An 18,357-nucleotide genomic window follows, 5' to 3' on the forward strand; every position below is an offset into this window, starting at 1 on the left:
TTCATCTGTGGTAGTTCCAGCAGATTGGAAAACAGTAATGTAATGCCACTGTTTAAAAAGGGAGGTAGACAAAAGAGGGGAATTATAGTTAGCTTAACTTCTGTAGAGGGGGAAATGCTTAAGCTTTTTCTTCCTTGATAATAGACTAGGCATCCAGGTAGAAATTGTCCTGTTGGGCAGATGTAGCATTGGTTCATGAAGGGCAGGTCATGCTTAACTAATGTTTTGGAACTCTATGAAGACATTATGAACACATTGGACAACAGGGACCCAGTAGACGTGATGCATCTAGATTTCCAAAAGGCATTCGACAAGGTGCCACACAAAAGGCTGCTGCATAAGATAAAGATGTATGAACTTATGGGTAATGTATTAGCATGAATAGAGGATTGATTAGCTATCAAAAAGCAAAGAGTGAGGATAAAGGAGTGCTATTCTGATTGGCAATCAGTGACGAGTGTTGTGCCTCATGGATCAGTGTTGGGACTGCAATTATTCACAATTTACACAGATGATTTGGACTTGGGGACCATGTGTCGTGTGTCAAAGTTTGCGGATGTCACTAAGAAGAGCGGTAGAGCAAAGTGTGCAGAGTACTGTGAAACTTTGCAAAGGGACGTAGATAGTTTAAGTGAGTGGGCAAAGATCTAGCAGATGGACTGCAATGTTAATAAATCTGAAGTCATCCATTTTGGTAGGAGTAACAGGAAAAAAGGACTATTACTTGAATGGTAAAAAATTGCGGCACGCTGCTGTGAAGTAGTACCCGGGTGTCCTTATGCATGAATCACAGAAGGTTGGTCTGGAGGTGCAACAAGTTGGGGGGAATTGGCTGATGAGGAGAGACTGAGTAAACTGAGATTATATTCATCGGAATTTAGAAGAATGAGGGAGGATCTTATAGAAACATACACAACTACGAAAGGAAAAGATAAGATAGAAGTAGAGAGGATGTTTCCACTGGTGGGTGAGACTAGGACAAAAGGGCATGGCCTCAAAATTAAGGGGAGCAGATTTGGGACTGAACTGAGAAGGAACTTCTTCACCCAGAGGGTTATGGATCTATGGAGTGCCCCACCCAGTGAAGTGGTTGAAGCTTCCTCAGTAAACGTTTTTACAGTTAAGATAAATAATGTTTTGAACAGTAAAGAAATTAAGGATTATGGTGAGAGGGTGGGTAAGTGGAGCTGAGACCATGAGAAGATCAGCCAAGACCTTATTGAATGACGGAGCAGGCTTGAAGATCCAGATGGCTTCTAGTTCTTATATTCTTATATTAAAGGCACCACCGTGGACGGTAGCATCACTGGAACAAATGCCATGGAGAAACTGGGACAAGGGAATGGACTCATTGGATCTGAAATGTTAATACTGTTTTTCTCTCTCCACAGATGCTGCCAGGCTTGCTGAATTTCTCCAGGAATTTAATTTCAGATCTCCAGCATCTGCTTTTATTCACATTCAGCCTCTACTGTACAAAACCACTGTAACTGTAAAGTTCATTGACTTGATATATAAAGAACTTCATAAGAACTCACTTCTCGTATAGACTTTGACCCCTCATGAACACCTTCACTTCCTTACTTAATGGAAATGTTCCATCATCTTTTCGGAACCTGTACAGAAGTTTTGCATCCTTGAAATCTGAATGTCCATCACAAACTAAGAAAAAAAAAGTATTTATGAATTTCATTTTCTAATAGGTGTACTTCTATAATGTTAAAGACTGAATAAGTTGGTTTTGAGCAAGTATGAAAATGCATGATAGTTTGTACAATGTAGTAAACCATTAACCATCCAGTAAACTTAATGCACTGTTGGCACTTAAGAGGTTGCCTGCAACTACTGGCAAAAGATCATGATTTGGAGAAGCTGGTGTTGGACTGGGGTGTACAAAGTTAAAAAATCACACAACACCAAGTTATAGTCCAACAGGTTTAATTAGAATCTTTTGCTATAAATTCTGTGTTACAATCGAGCCCTCCACTATCACCTGATGAAGGAGCGTCGCTCCGAAAGCTAGTGTGCTTCCAATTAAACCTGTTGGACTATAACCTGGTGTTGTGAGATTTTTAACTTGGCAAAAGATTACTTTTTCATAACAAAAGATTTTTTGCAACTTTCTTTCACAAATAAAGTTTCTACCATCCAACAGACATTGGATTAAAAACTGGACGAGGACAATTAGTGAATAATAAGCAACTCAAGATTACCTCAGGACTGATCAAATTCTACAGACATGTAAACCTCACACTGTTTGCTCACTATGTAGCTGAGTGGTGACACACTCAGCAGGGAGTCCAGGTTCATTCAAAGTTAACGCCACTTAAAGCTCATTTGTAACCAGCCTGCTCCTCTCAAAGGGAAGTTGCATTTGGGCAGCGGCGAGTACTGAAAATGAATGACACAGACTTTGTGAGGAGGAAAAAAGTATGACAAATGGTACAGAGAGAGAGAGAGAGAGAGAGCAAGCTCAGGGATAAGCACTGCAAGGGAATGTCAGCAAATAACCACGGAAACCAATGCTACGAATTTAGCCGTGAGGAGCTGGCTGCAGTGCTGGATGATGCTCAAGAGCATTGAATCTATCTTTAAATGTCAACAGATAGTAGGGATGGAACATGCGCAAGGTGAATAATTGGATATGAGTGAGTTGCAGCAAGAAAATGGTTGTCATTTCCATGGTAGTAATCACAAACCTTGTGATGCAGAATCTGGGGGCTGATATCTCAGCTTCCATTACAGAGACTATCCAACCATTTAGAAGTTTAGATTCAGGTCATGAAATTCATGTTTGGTGCTATGCAGACTGAGACTCTTTTAATCATGACGTGGATACTAGGACTTGGGTCTCAAAACAGTCTAGCAACCTTTGCTCCAAATTACAATGATTCCTGAGGCACTAGGAAGTGGTAACACTTATGTTGTATGCAAATTCTCACCACAAGATGCTCACGCTTTGTAATGCCATTTGAACACAGACTGCTGTTTTCCATATTACACAAGCGGTATGGTTCAAAGCCAGAAGCTCTAAGTCCAGAGCTGCTCAAAGGCATCTTGTAAGTCTACCTGCAGTTTTCTTTATTGAATTTCAGCAGCCTTCCACTTGCCACACTCGAGCACTAGGACAAGCAAATGCACTCATAATACGCAATTAACTCATTGTGAGGACATAAAGTTTGCAGCCAGAGATAACTTCTAATACAAAAAGGCACACAGAAGCTCGATTTATATTGGGAATATTTTCACACTTGAAATTATATACTGTTTTGGATGGATTACAGGTAATGGTGATGTGATAATATTACTGCACCTAATAATGCAGAGGCCCAGTCTGTTGTTCTGGCCATGGACGCAAATCTCCACCATGATATACAGTGTAATTTAAATTAAATTAACTACAGTCTCTGTAATAGTGACCATGAAACTATCATCAATTGCTGGTTTAAAAAAAAGTCTGATTTACTGATTATTCTGCTTGTTTCACCATTTTACGCTTCTGGATTGGAAATAACATGATTTAAAAAAACAAGGTCAAGAATTTAGACATGAGGAAGCTAATGTGACAAAAATAGACAATTTATGAATGTACATTCCAAACATTTCCAGGGTCATCATCAGACTTCTAATCATGTGATTATTGGACAGATACTCTCCACATCAAATAAATTTATAAAGTGAGAGTATGCATTCAGGCCCAAAACTAAATCAAAACCAGAGTTAGAAATTTGAGCAATAGGGAGAGGCTGAACAGACTGGGGCTGTTTTCCCTGGAGTGTCGGAAGCTGAGGAGTGATGTTATAGAGGTTTATGAAATCATGAGGGGCATTGATGGGGTAAATAAACAAGATCTTTTCCCTGGGGTGGGGTGAGTCCAGAACTAGAGGTTTAGGGTGAGAGGGAAAAGGTTTAAAAGGAACCTGAGGGGCAACTTTTTCAAGCAAAGGGTGGTGTGTGTATGGATGAGCTGCCAGAGGAAGTGGTGGAGGCTGGTACAATTACAACATTTAAAAGGCATCTGGATGGGTATTTGAATAGGAAGGGTTTAGAGGGATATGGGCCAAGTGCTGGCAAATGGGACTAGATTAATTTAGGATTTATGGTCGGCATGGATGAGTTGGACTGAAGGGTCTGTTTCCTACTGTAAATCTCTATGACTCTAAATAAGGGATGCAATAAGCTCTCAATCATGCATCTATGTCTCCTCTTAAATTTCAACTGAATATACATCATTTTGGTTTCACTTTGTACACTTCAATCTTAATCAAATGTTATGGTATAATGAATCAATGCACTTTGATTTCTGTGATGTCAGTAGCTTGGGGAGCACTTTGAAGCAGCAACAAGGAATACGCATGTGAGAGTTGAACAATTCAGTTCCATTAAGCAGTTTTGAATATACATGGATATTGTAATAAAATTATTAGGTATTGAATCACCTTTTAGAGGAATCATTAACCCTCTATTCGCACCTTAAAATCCCAGAGATAACTTAGTATTACCCCTGTGATTCGAGTATAAATGGAATCAAAAAGGGCGATACTCCTCTGATATTCCAGTGAGTCAGTGAGCTAGCTTTTACAGTTAGTGATGCATTACTGCTGGAAGTACAGTTAGTATCTTGTGTTCACTGTGGGATTGGGGTGTCAGGCAGAAAAACAGGAATCCTAGATTGCTGTCAGCATTTACTGATCAGAAAAGGCTTTTACTTCTGATCACTAGCTAGTGATCCATCCTGGAAAATCAGCTTTGAATATACTGACGATAGCTTTATCCCAGCTCAGATGTGATCTCACAAACTATTGGCATCACAGAAATACATCTTCATGGAAAGAAAAATTGTACAGAAACACAAAAAGGATATTGTGATCAATTATATTTCATTGTAATAATTTACCTTTTCAAAGCGACTATGACTTTCATCTTGATTGCATTTATTCCAAACATTGTGAATAAATGCATAATGTTTAACATAATTGGTTAGCAAAATTCATTTGGCAAAGTTTTGTAACAAGACTAAAAACATGCTTTTCATTGTTTAACAGGTAGCTATAATCCTATTTTTAAAATTGTAAATAATGAATGCAGATGAAAATATATATCCATTATTCACCCCCACATCAGACACAGTAGTAAATTAAGTCTTGAAAGATTAGATTAGATTACTTACAGTGTGGAAACAGGCCCTTCGGCCCAACAAGTCCACACCGACCCGCCGAAGCGCAATTCATCCATACCCCTACATATACCCCTTACCTAACACTACGGGCAATTTAGCATGGCCAATTCACCTGACCCGCACATCTTTGGACTGTGGGAGGAAACCGGAGCACCCGGAGGAAACCCACGCAGACACGGGGAGAACGTGCAAACTCCACACAGTCAGTCGCCTGAGGCGGGAATTGAACCCAGGTCCCTGGCGCTGTGAGGCAGCAGTGCTAACCACTGTGCCACCGTGCCGCCCTAAAGCTGAAGAATAAATGACAAATTGTGGCATTATTTGTTAGGAAAGCCTAGTTGTAACAGAAGTATTATTGGATCTATTTGGCAGAATTGTAGGACAATAAAAGAAGTTTGGCAAACTATCAGTTTAGGGGCAAGATAGTAAAAGACATGAGTGCCAAGTCATATATGTGAACCTTTGAGTTAAGAACAGGAAGAGGCTATTTAGTCATTTAATAAAATCATGGGTGATCTGATCATGGCCTCAACTGCACTTTCTTCCTTCAGTAATCTTCAGCAGAAGTCCTGTGGATTTCAACGGTCTTCCCATTGAATAAAGAAAGGCTTGCATTAATATGGCAACTTTTGTAACATTGGCTGGAGGAAAGGTTTGAGACTTAAACTACTGGACTTGTGCCTCACTACACACTTTACATTCAACAATCAGATATACGAACAAATCAACGGAACACCCATGGGATCACCAATCTCGGGACTCATAGCAGAGGCAGTTATGCAAAGGTTAGAACAAACAGCCCTACCACAAATTCAACCCAAACTCTGGGTCAGATATGTCGATGACACGTTTGTAATCATCAAAAACACGGAAATAGAAAAAACACACCGGATCATCAACGCCACACTCACAGGAATCCGATTCACGAGAAGAAGAAGAAAAGGATAGCCAACTCCCATTCCTAGACATGATAGTACAGAGAACACCGAACGGAGAATTCACCACAAGGGTACACAGGAAAACAACACACACAGACCAAGTCCTAAACTATGAAAGTAACCACCCCAACACACAAACGAAGCTGCATCAGGACACTATTCAAAAGGGCCACAACACACTGCAGTACACCAGAACTGCAAAAAGAGGAAGAGGAACACCTATACAAGGTATTCGCCAAAAACGGACACCCGCGCAACTTTATCAACAGATGCCTAAGAGACAGACCACAGAACGAGGACATGCCACAACCAAAAGGACTAGCCACACTACCATACAGCAGGAGCGTTTCAGAACTGACAGCCAGGCTACTGCGACCCTTAGGACTCATAACGGCACACAAACCAACAGCCACGCTTAGACAACAACTCACTAAAACAAAGGACCCGATACCCAACATGAGCAAAACCAATGTAGTTTACAAAATACCATGCAAGGACTGCACAAAACACTATATAGGACAAATAGGAAGCCAGCTAACAATCCGCATACATGAACATCAACTAGCCAGGAAACAACATGACCAGCTATCCCTAGTAGCCACACACGCAGACAACAAGCAACATGAATTCGACTGGGAAAACACTACTATCATAGGGCAAGCCAGACAGAGAACAGCCAGGGAATTCCTAGAGGCATGGCATTCATCCACAAACTCCATCAACAAACACATCGACCTGGATCCAATATACCAACCACTACAGCGGACAGCTGAAACTGACACCCGGAAGCGGCAAGGACAGACCACTATAAATACCGGAAGAAACATCAAAGAAGCGCTTCGCAGGAGGCTCCAAAGCATTGATGATGTCGCCTAGCCAGGGGACGAAACGTTTGCAACAAAAATTTCCAGCTTGACGAACAGAACCACTTAAGAATTGTTACTGATATTTACAGAATTTTGAAATCAGGTGTCATGATTATGAACTATGAGCAACAAAATACAAAGAAATATGGAAGGAACCATTTTACTAAAAGGGTATGAAGTTTACGAAATAGGTTACTGGCATGGATGGTGAAGCAAGAAACATAAAATGGTTTCAAACAGGAGCCAAGTAGGTCTTGGCAATAAATGGGATTCAGGTTACTAGAAATAAATAAAGAGCTTGTCCCGTTGGCCTGTTACTATCTTACCATATTAATATCTCCTAGCATTTTACATGAATAACCACACACACAAAAGGTCGCATTTTTTCATGATGCTGCTGTCCCATTATACAAATTTACAATAGATTATATATTAAGATTTATTTATTTTAAATCTTTGACCATTTGGTCCACAGTTTTTCACTGTTCCTTCCAATGATTAGGATTCAGAAGCATATCATGTGACTTGATCAATGACATTCAACCCAAATCATTCATTTTTCATTATACTTATCAGACTTAATGATACAGCTGAGAAGGGATTTAGACATTTTTCATTAGGGCATTAGAGACATGTGGTGTAAATAGCCTGTGACAGTAACATACCATGATGAATGATGTTATGATCCATTAACTTTTGCATTAGTTTTATGGCTGTTTCCCTGTCAGGTGCTTCTTTATGGTCTATCAACCAATCAATTAGCTCTTTAGCAACAAAGCAGTTTGGATAGGTTCGTAGATTATAGCGACGATCTTTGATTAATTTTCCATCATGCAGTCGAAGCCTGATAAATAAAACAAAGCTATATTATACTTTTCACAAACAAAACAATTCCTTCGTTAAACAACAAACATTTGAACGGCATGGTTTTCAACTGCCAGTCAAATTCTGATCAACATTTCTAATTCAAACTCAAGTCAATTGTGGTCTGCCAGAATGTAGCAGGTCAAATTTATATAAATATTTGCAGGAACTTTTTAAGTATCATTGAAAAAACAAACAAAATAAGCTGCTTGGATCAATTTGTTTTAAAAAATCAGAGTAAAATATACTTTCAAACAAGTGACAATTCTCAAAATCAGCTTCAAAATAGTCCAGGCAAGCCAATAAGTGGAAAGCTTCAAAATTTTGTTATACTGTCAACTTTTGTAAAGCTTTATTGACACAGTGAAAACTAAAGGTCTAATGGCTTGGAAAAGTTAATGAAATAGGTTTTTTTCCAATACATTACAGTTTAAAGTGCAAAGTTCACCAAAAATGATGTGTGCTGATTGTACATAATATCTGTGGTCCACTTATCATAATTGTGGGTAGCTCTGAGTGTGGACATGGATATGTCCAAGGAGCAAGAAAATGGAAAAAAAATGTAAGTGAAGCAAATTTATAGTGGGCAATTAAGGAGAGGTGGTAGGTTATACAATAGCCTTCTAGCATCTTCAGAAAAAAAGACTCAAAATATTTTTTTTCATTTACAAGGCAAAACTGGAGGGAGAAAGGATTAAGAAGTGACAGGCAAAAATGAAGGAAAGGCAAACTGAGCAGGATTGCACTAATTTATATGCAAGCGAAAAAGCAGCTTAGCATGTAATTCCCTGCCTGATGATAAGTTTTAAGTCAAAATATTTACATATGTTTACTTCACAAACTTATAATCTGCAAATATGATACAGGCTTCAACTGCTTTGCTTAAAAAAAAGTCATGCCTTTAATTTGGACCTCCAATCATTGTGAAATACCAGAAAATAAACTAATCAACCAATGGACAACAAAATTCTGATGAAGGGTGTTGATCCTAAACTGCAACTTTCTCTTTCTCTACACAAAGGTACCCATTGTTTATTTCTAGTTTTCTCTGTGTTCACTTTCAACAACGTAGGAGATCATGGACAGAAATGTCTATACAGGTTGTTCAAGTAACTGGTCAGAATAGAATTGCATAATTGGGCTTATCGGAGTACAGAGAAAATAATGATATTTTACACAATAATCATGAAATTGGAACAGAGGTCTACCCATTGTACACTAGCAATCTATTGCACAATATATACTTAATCAGGTTGTGAATTATTTTGCACATTTTAGACCTATTTGATTCTAATGTAGTCCTAGCCTCGGAAACAGGGCCGAAAAACTATATAACAAAGAACAAGGAAGTTGCTGAAATGGCCAGAGTTTCATGAGCTAAGAAGGTTAGGATGAAAATCAAGTTTAACCTGCACTAAAAGAATAAAAAAAGTTAAGCAACCAAAAATAATATCAGGAGATGAAGATGATGCAAATAGGAAATTGAAAAGATTTAAAAGACAGTATGACATATAATAACTGTTTGCATCAAGGAAAATGATAGGGAATCTATCAAAGGAAAGTTTAGAGCACTGAACAAAGCAATCTGACAGTTCTTTTGTTCTTTCATTCTGCAGCATGTGATTTGTTTTACTTGTCTTTACACAAAAAAGTGTGAAGGAAAGATGGCAGCAATAAAGGAGGATACAGACGAATACAATGAATTTTCAAAAAATAACAAAATGGTGTTAAAGGGTCAGTGAGACTTAAGGTTAATAAGTTACTTAGCCTGAATAGACTTTACTCCAAAATAGTAAAGATTAGTCATTAAACATAGCAGGAATGCTAACAATTATTACACTAGGTTATTTCGAAAAAGTGCTGTACCAAAGAGAGTGGAGACTGAATCAAATGTTATTCTTTTCAATCAAGGAAAAAGGAATAAGCCAAATATCTATGGACTGGTTAAACCGTTACTATCAGTAGGGAAACCTCCAGATATAACAAGGATAATATGAGTGAATGCCCAGAAAGGTGTACACAGTTAAATAGATTTAATAAGTGCAAATAATGCCTGGTGACTATTTTTCTTCAGGAATATTACTGAGCTGATAAATAGATTGAATGGAAGGGAAGCAGTGTGCAAAACCTTGCTAACACAGATGGTGAAGAGATATTTGAAAAACAAATTCAGGAAAATTTGAAGTTGCTGAGTGTTGTCACTCCTTTTGTGTTTTAGTATAAACTTGGCAGGTGTGAGAGATGCAGGAGCAATATGGTGCCAGTCATACGGCATTGGTGGCTGTAGTGAAGTGATAAACATTAATTGAGCATAAAATTGAGCATTGATGGAGATTCCTGGCATGCAACCTCCTGTGTGACAGTACTCTGCAGTGGCAACCTTATAATGCCAACTCTCATTCATAGAAGCATAAACCATTGAGAAGGTCGTGGTATAAGCTGACAGTGTGCAGAAGATCATTCATCCTACTGCAACACTGGAGCTAGGTTCTCTGCCTCCAACAGGCACTGTGACCTCTATAGCAATCTCTATCCAGGCTGCCTTCACAGTGGGATTGTCACTTCTTGCAAACCCTAGAGAAAAAGAACTTCTCTTCTGTTCAGGAGAATCATTAGGGAGGTATCACTAAAGCATAATGCAGTTTTCTCGCCTAGTCTCTGACATCTCCAGGCTTGGCAGGGGTGGTGAGTATAGGTTAAGTGATGTTTCTGAGTTGCTTAGAATGGAGTGCTGTCCAGGTGCCTTTAAAACATACTTCATAGCAGCTGAAACCTGGAAGGTCCCAGCAGGGGACAATTTCCTGTCCAACCACCCATAAAATTTGATGTTTTGTCCAGACATGCATAATTGCATATGCAGTGATTTGAAAGAAATGAAATTGGATGTAAAAATGGACTTCCATTTGAGGCAAGGTAGTTTACTGCACAATTTTATACTTCAGTTCAAAAAAAAAGAAAATCCGATCTGCTGTAATTTTTAGAAAACTGTAAAATACTGCAAAAATGATGTAATTAGAACTTCCTGTCAATGGGAGTGCTGTAGTGCCTGAAATTAATGCTTAATACCTCAGCCTGCTCTAAGAGGAACCTGTACATAGCGAACAACTCTACTTCTGTGTCCCAGATGTTAATGTTTAACTATACTGATATTAAATCAATGTATTATTCACAACGATGGAACGTAATACTTTAAAAAGGGTAAAGAATTGCAATTCTAATCCACTAACCTTTCCTTCAATTTTGGACTAAATTTGGACTCAAATTCACAGAAATAATGGTGAAGAAAGAAAAAAATTGAACTGATGTTGGACACAGATATTGAGGATATTAAAATTTGCAGACAATACCAAACTACAGAGATGGCAAAGTGTGAAATAGAATATACATAGAACAATGGCATAGATGGTGAGGGAGATGTCTAGATACATGATGTGCTGTTCAATGTAGTTTGGAAAAAGAGCAACATTGGAAATATGATAAATGACAGAATTCTTAATAAAGTAGAAATATCATCAAAATCTGAATTACATCTGTAAAGAGCCAAAGAAATTGAAATTAGATTGTAAATTTTATGTATAAAGATATTACAAAGCAAAAATTGAATAATTTACACAATTTGGACACAGTTTTAAGTACTGTTTAGTTCTGCATACTCAGATCTAAATGGGCTATTACAAGTTATAACAGATATAGTTAAAGTTTGAAAAACTAAGACTATATTCAGTGAGGGCCAATGGAAATCTAAAATTTGGAAAAACATTGAGAGGATAACGAATAAAGGATTATTTCTTCAGATCAGTGATCAGTAAAAACAAATTGTCAATGAGTATGAGAAATATGGATGTGGGGGTGATATGAGGGATCTTTGTCCCTAAACAAAAGGTTAACTAGAGAAGAGAATACAATGACGCATATATTAAAGTCAAATCAACCTCAACACTTAAAGGAGTCTTAAATAAACACAAAGAAAAAAAATAAAGTTGAGAAAAAAAAGTAGGAAAATGCAGTTACAATAGCTTGAATGTGAAGATAGCACTTGCACAAACAAATTGAACCAAATTACTTCCTTCAGTCTTGAAACTGGTATAACTGTTCATGTTATTGTATTTCCTTATGAATAAACAGAGCCTTCACTGAACTGGCTAAATTAAACCATTCTTTTCATTGCAATGTTAAGAAAATTTCAAATGTGTCAACACATCTATATCATTGTTATTTTCACTGGATAAAATAAAGATTGGAACCTACTGCTTTTGTTTACTCATGTCTGGCCAATAACATATACCATTCCACAATGCTTTGTTTAACTACAGCAGATTGACAAGATTCATTACAACTTTCTTAATGCAACTCGAGCATCAGATGCAGCTTTGCCAGGGGCATCCACACACAACGAAAGTAACACAATTCCATCCAGCATAAAGCTCATAGTTGCCTTTCACCTTTTCTAGTCTGTGCAATGACCTGTGCCAGAAATTAGTATTCCTGAATGTTTCAGATTCTTACATGGTATTCACTTTAAATATTGCTCAGTACAATCTGTGAGAAATGTTTTGGTTAGAGATACTGTATTAGTCTTACAATTTTCATGACTGCTGATTCATTAGGATTTACAGGGGAAAATTGTATCTCCTTTGACTTCCTACATTAGTCTAATCTTTAGATAATTTTATTGATGGGCTCATTCTACAAAATTAAAACTGCTATGCCCATGAAAAGCAATCAAATCAGTATGGCTGTTTCAATGAGAAACAAGTGAAGTTCTTCTAAAACTTATGTGGTTAAGTTTGAAAGACTGTCTTATCGTTGTGGTATGTTCTAGCAGTGAGCATCAGTTATAGAATAGGTGCTTCAACATTGTGGATGTGAATGGAAAATTGGGAGACAGTCAGCAAAACTCAGTCCAGATTAGGATTACATAAAATGATCTGACATATATTTGAGTTGAACGTATTTCAGACACTGCTACAAATGTAAAACAATATTTTTGTTAAAAATAAGAAAGAAAATGATTTGCTATTTCTAGAAACAATTATCATTGAAATAACCTCAGTATATAGGTAAAAACAATGACTGCAGATGCTGGAAACCAGATTCTGGATCAGTGGTGCTAGAAGAGCACAGCAGTTCAGGCAGCATCCAAGGAGAAGTAAAATCGATGTTTCGGGCAAAAGCCCTTCAACAGAAATAAAGGCAGAGAGCCTGAAGGGTGGAGAGATAAGCTTGAGGAGGGTGGGGTTGGGGAAAAAGTAGCATAGAGTACAATAGGTGAGTGGGGAAGGGGATGAAGGTGATAGCTCAGGGAGAAGGGTGGAGTGGATAGGTGGAAAAGAAGATAGGCAGGTAGGACAAGTCATGGGGTCAGTGCTGAGCTGGAAGTTTGGAACTAGGGTGAGGTGGGGGAAGGGGAAATGAGGAAACTGTTGAAGTCCACATTGATGCCCTGGAATTGAAGTGTTGTGGGCGGCACGGTGGCACAGTTGTTAGCACTGCTGCCTCACAGTGCCAGAGACCCGGGTTCAATTCCCGACTCAGGCTACTGACTGTGTGGAGTTTGCACGTTCTCCCCGTGTCAGCGTGGGTTTCCTCCGGGTGCTCCGGTTTCCTCCCACAGTCCAAAGATGTGCAGGTCAGGTGAATTGGCCATGCTAAATTGCCCGTAGTGTTAGGTAAGGGGTAAATGTAGGGGTATGGGTGGGTTTCGCTTCGGTGGGTCGGTGTGGACTTGTTGGGCCGAAGGGCCTGTTTCCACACTGTAAGTCCAAGTCTAAGTCTAAGTCTAAGTCTAAGGTGGAAGATGAGGCGTTCTTCCTCCAGGCGTCTGGTAGTGAGGGAGTGGCGGTGAAGGAGGCCCAGGACCTCCATGTCCTCGGCAGAGTGGGAGGGGGAGTTGAAACGTTGGGCCACAGGGTGGTGTGGTTGATTGGCGCGGGTGTCCCAGAGATGTTCCCTAAAGCGCTCTGCTAGGAGGGGCCCAACGTAGAGGAGACTGCATCTGGAACAACGGATACAATAAATGATATTGGTGAATGTGCAGGTAAAACTTTGATGGATGTGAAAGGCTCCTTTAGGGCCTTGGATAGAGGTGAGGGAGGAGGTGTGGGTGCAGGTTTTATAGTTCCTGCTGTGGCAGGGGAAGGTGCCAGGAAGGGAGGGTGGGTTGTAGGGGGACATGGACCTGACCAGATAGTCACAGAGGGAATGGTCTTTGCAGAAGGCGGAAAGGCAGATATGGCAGAGGTGGAGGAATTGGGAATACGGGATGGCATTTTTGCAAGAGGTACGGTGGGAAGAAGTGTAATCTAGGTAGCTGTGGGAGTCGGTGGGTTTGTAAAAATGTCAGTGTCAAGTCGGTCGTCATTAATGGAGATGGAGAGGTCCAGGAAGGGGAGGGAGGTGTCAGAGATGGTCCAGGTAAATTTAAGGTCAGGGTAGAATGTGTTGGTGAAGTTGATGAATTGCTCAACCTCCTTGCAGGAGCACGAGGTGGCGCCAATGCAGTCATCAATGTAGCAGAGGAAGAGGTGGGGAGTGGTGCCGGTGTAATTATGGAAGATCAACTGTTCTACGTAGCCAACAAAGAGACAGACATAACTGGGGCCCATCCATGTGCCCATGGCTACCCCTTTGGTCTGGAGGAGGTGGGAGGATTCGAAGGAGAAATTGTTAAGGCCAAACGAATGAGAGTGTCGGTGGAAGGGTACTGTTGGGGACGTCGGGAGAGGAAAAAACAGAGGGCTTGGAGGCCCTGGTCATGGCGGATGGAGGTGTGGATGGATTGGATATCCATGGTGAAGATGAGGCGTTGGGGGCCAGGGAAATGTAAGTCTTGGAGGAGATGGAGGGCGTGGGTGGTGTCTTGAACGTATGTGGGGAATTCCTGGACTAGGGGGGATAGGATAGTGTCAAGGTAGGTAGAAATGAGTTCAGTGGGGCAGGAGCATGCTGAGACAATGGGTCAGCCAGGCTTGTGGATCTTGGGAAGGAGGTAGAACCAGGCAGTGCGGGGTTCCCGGACAGTTAGGTTGGAAGCTGTGGGTGGGAGATCTCCTGAGGTGATGAGGTTCTGTATGGTCTGAGAGATGATGGTTTGGTGATGGTGGGGGTGGGGTCATGTTCGAGGGGGCGGTAGGTAGAGGTGTCCTCGAGTTGGCGTTTGTGCACCAGAGGTCAGTGCGCCAGACTACCACTGCGCCCCCTTTATCTGCTATCAGTATATGTCCAGTTGCAGTAATTATTCCATGTTTTAATGGTTACCTACTGCTGTACCATGACAGCAGAAGAATAAATCACACTTAAGTTTTAACATTTCTGCATTTGTAAGACCACATATTAATATTGCACTTTTGATGCAGTAAAATGTTCTCAGGTTTTTTGCAGGAGCATTATAAAAGGAAATTTGACGTTGTAGATTAGATTCCCTACAGAGCGAAAACAGGTCGTTTAGCCCAACAAGTTCACACCAACCCCCCCGCAAAGTAACCCACCCAGACCCATTCCCTTACACTTATCCCTGATTAATACACCTAATCTACACATCCCTGAATACTATGGGCACTTTAGCATGACCAATTCACCTGATCTGCACATCTTTGGACTGTGGGAGGAAATTGGAGCACCCAGAGGAAAACCATGCAGACACAGGGAGAACATGCAAACTCCACACAGGCAGTGGCCCAAGGAAGGAATCAAAACCAAGTCCCTGGTGCTGTGAGGCAGCAGTGCTAACCACTGAGCCTCCATACCACCCTTGAATTGAATTGGAGATATTAAGAAAAATGATTGAAAGCTTGATCAAACAGGTAGATTTCAGAGCTGTGGTCAAGAAGGAGAAGCTATGAAGTAAAAGAAGAAGATTCCAGGACTCATAGGTGTGGTAACTGAAGCCAGTTCAAATGGTAGAATGATTGCAACAGAGATAGGCAAGAAGCCTGAGATGGACAAGCACAGAAATCTTAGGAGGCTAGAGAGCTGGAGGAGGTTATGGAAATAGAGAAGGATGCTTCTATCAGTGGATTTGAAAACAAAATTGAGAATTTTAAAATGTAGGTCTGCAAGCACATGAGCAATTTGTGAACAGGTCCTGGATACAGGCAGAGCTTTTGTCAAGCTCAGGTCTGTGGAATATAGGTAATGGGAGGCCAGCCAGGTGAGTTCTGAACCACAGGGCGGCGCAACATCAAGGCCCACCTGTAGTGCACTGTAATGTTCTATGTTCTATAGTCACACAAAAACACAATGGAATGGGAATGTGCTTCCTGGTTAGAGCAAAGGCAAGGTTGGACAATGTCACAGGTAATCAAGTATATATGTGATGATAAATTCCTCTTCAATTAAAATTGTCCACAGAAATTGAAAATGATCTGGTTCAGTTTCAAAACATTGATATGGAGGGATGGCATGAGCAATTGGGCAACAGAGTTTGTGGAGGGCAGAGATCTTCCCAATATTTAGCTGGAGTAAAATTTCTGTTCATCCAACACTAGATGTTAGATAAGTAGTGTGACAAATTAGAAACTGTGTCAGGATTGTGTGTAGTGGTATAGCTGGACAGAAACAAAATGTAGAAGAGGAATAGGAAGGAACCAAGAACAGTATTTGTGAGCCTTCAGACTTAGCATAAGCAAAGCCTTTGTTGATCAATCTCACTGGTGGGAAATTATAGCATGATGGCAAGGGTTGCACTTTGTCCCATCAAAACAGTATTATTAAAAATTAATAGGGTTAGTGTAAGTGCCATTCTGTACAAGAGACATCTAGTTCACTGTAATTACAATGAAGCCTCAGACATAAGATTCATAACTAATAATACTGTACTTAGACATTCTCGTATTTTTCCAAGACACCATGAATCCAATCTACCATACCGTTCTAAATGCCTACGACCATATTTTTAGGATGCAAAAATTGACTCGCCTCTATGCTCAGCCAATGATAGGTACATGGTAATCATTTTAGTGGGAGGAAATTGGGAGTGCTGTGATTAGAAGCAAGTGTATAATGGAAGTCGTATCTCTAAGCAAAGCGTGCTACTTTTCCTGCTGCATTTCAGTGCATCCAGTTACAGAAATAAATAAACAGCACGCTGTTTCTTTTAACATAAACTTAAAAGACGTTTTCAAACAACGGGAAATCGACCTATGGGTCATTGTTGTTATGGGAAACAGCTTTATTTTAATCGGTCTCAAAGGGAGGGATAACATGCATCAGAAAGCTAACCACTATCAGATTCACAAATTGTTGCAAATTTAACTTGATGGTTGCACGTTTTCCACGTTTATAAAAAAAATGCGTTGGGATTATCCACAGATAATAATAGCATAGTAACACAACGCTCCGGATAACACGCTGCCTCTTTACCTTAATTGCTCGCCTGTAATTAGTACTTCAGCCTTGTAATGCCTTTCAGTCGCTTTCTTTTTCACGCTGTTCTGAAGACTTTCCATGTTTGAAAGAAACTTCCTTTCAAGTTGGCCGCCTGCCGAAACTCCGTGCCGTCTGCACCTGCTGGCTCTAGCCAGACCCAGGAGCCCTGGAATCCTAGCCTCCTGCGGTCAATCTCACAGACTGCTGAACCGGTTGCTCAATCGTGACACTTCCAAGCAGTGTCCCCAACATTCAACTTCACCTTTCCCGGATTCTGCCCTCTCTCGGTCTGTTGTGTATCTGGGAGTTGGAACAGATTGTCGCTGATTGAAAACATACTGTAATCTGATCTGTTATCAGCAAAGAACCGAGATTAGCAGCAAACAGGAGCATGTGTTATAAAACATTATTAAACCATTCAGTCCAATTTTGCCTACAAATCATACGAGCTTAAGAATTATGTAAAGACAGATTTTCTATATCGACAACTGCGCCAGGCACAACCAGACGGATCCATTTTGACAGGCAGGGTCCCCTCAAGAGATTTTCGAGACTAGTTTACGCATGGGAGGATGGTCAAGCGCGAGAGCGTTCAGGCAAACATTCCACAAAAAAACCCAAACATTTATGGCAATCTACACTTTGGCATGTTTCACATATTCTTCAATGTGTTTCCCTATAAACTACAAGGCAGAACATTCCATACACCTGACAAAAGTCCATCTATCTCCTTCCATCTCACTGACAGGTGGCTTTTTCCTCGTGGTAAGGAATGTTCATAATGCCACGAGCTGGAAAATGTTCCATTTCATCCAGTAACATTAACCACATTCCGTTCAGAAATGGGACAACCAGATGCTGCAGAAAAGCTTCATCTACTCTGCACCAGCATGTCCTAGCCCTAATCTCAGGTGGTTGTATTAGTGGTGGCAGAATAGTCAAGAGTTAATATAACATCAATACATGACTGGAAAGTGACGTTACTCTGCTTCACAACCGTGCAGTGAAAAATAAATAAATCCCAAATATCCTTGAGTAGACCCCATGGTGAGTTAATTTGTTTCTGCGCTCAATGCATTTAGGCAATGCCACACTTTGGCACTTCCTTCCAACAACACTCATTCCCAGTTGTCTCTGAGATACT

General features: G+C 40.2%; 1 protein-coding gene across 3 annotated transcripts in view; it reads right to left on the reverse strand.

The window, feature by feature from the left end:
- The window catches only part of LOC132822746 (DEP domain-containing mTOR-interacting protein-like), a 79,188-nt gene extending 61,754 nt beyond the window's left edge, over positions 1–17,434 (reverse strand). For all 3 annotated transcript variants that reach the window (XM_060836045.1, XM_060836044.1, XM_060836043.1), the window contains exons 1-3: positions 17,208–17,434; positions 7,649–7,827; positions 1,539–1,662 (exon numbers count right to left, since the gene is read on the reverse strand). In XM_060836045.1, the coding sequence (XP_060692028.1) occupies positions 1,539–1,662; positions 7,649–7,827; positions 17,208–17,293 (389 nt within the window). In that variant the 5' untranslated portion in view covers positions 17,294–17,434. The remainder of the gene's footprint in view (positions 1–1,538; positions 1,663–7,648; positions 7,828–17,207) is intronic.
- Between the last annotated feature and the right edge of the window lie 923 nt (positions 17,435–18,357).

The sequence above is a fragment of the Hemiscyllium ocellatum genome, chromosome 15, assembly GCF_020745735.1.
Source record: "Hemiscyllium ocellatum isolate sHemOce1 chromosome 15, sHemOce1.pat.X.cur, whole genome shotgun sequence".
In the NCBI taxonomy this organism is placed as follows: domain Eukaryota; kingdom Metazoa; phylum Chordata; class Chondrichthyes; order Orectolobiformes; family Hemiscylliidae; genus Hemiscyllium; species Hemiscyllium ocellatum.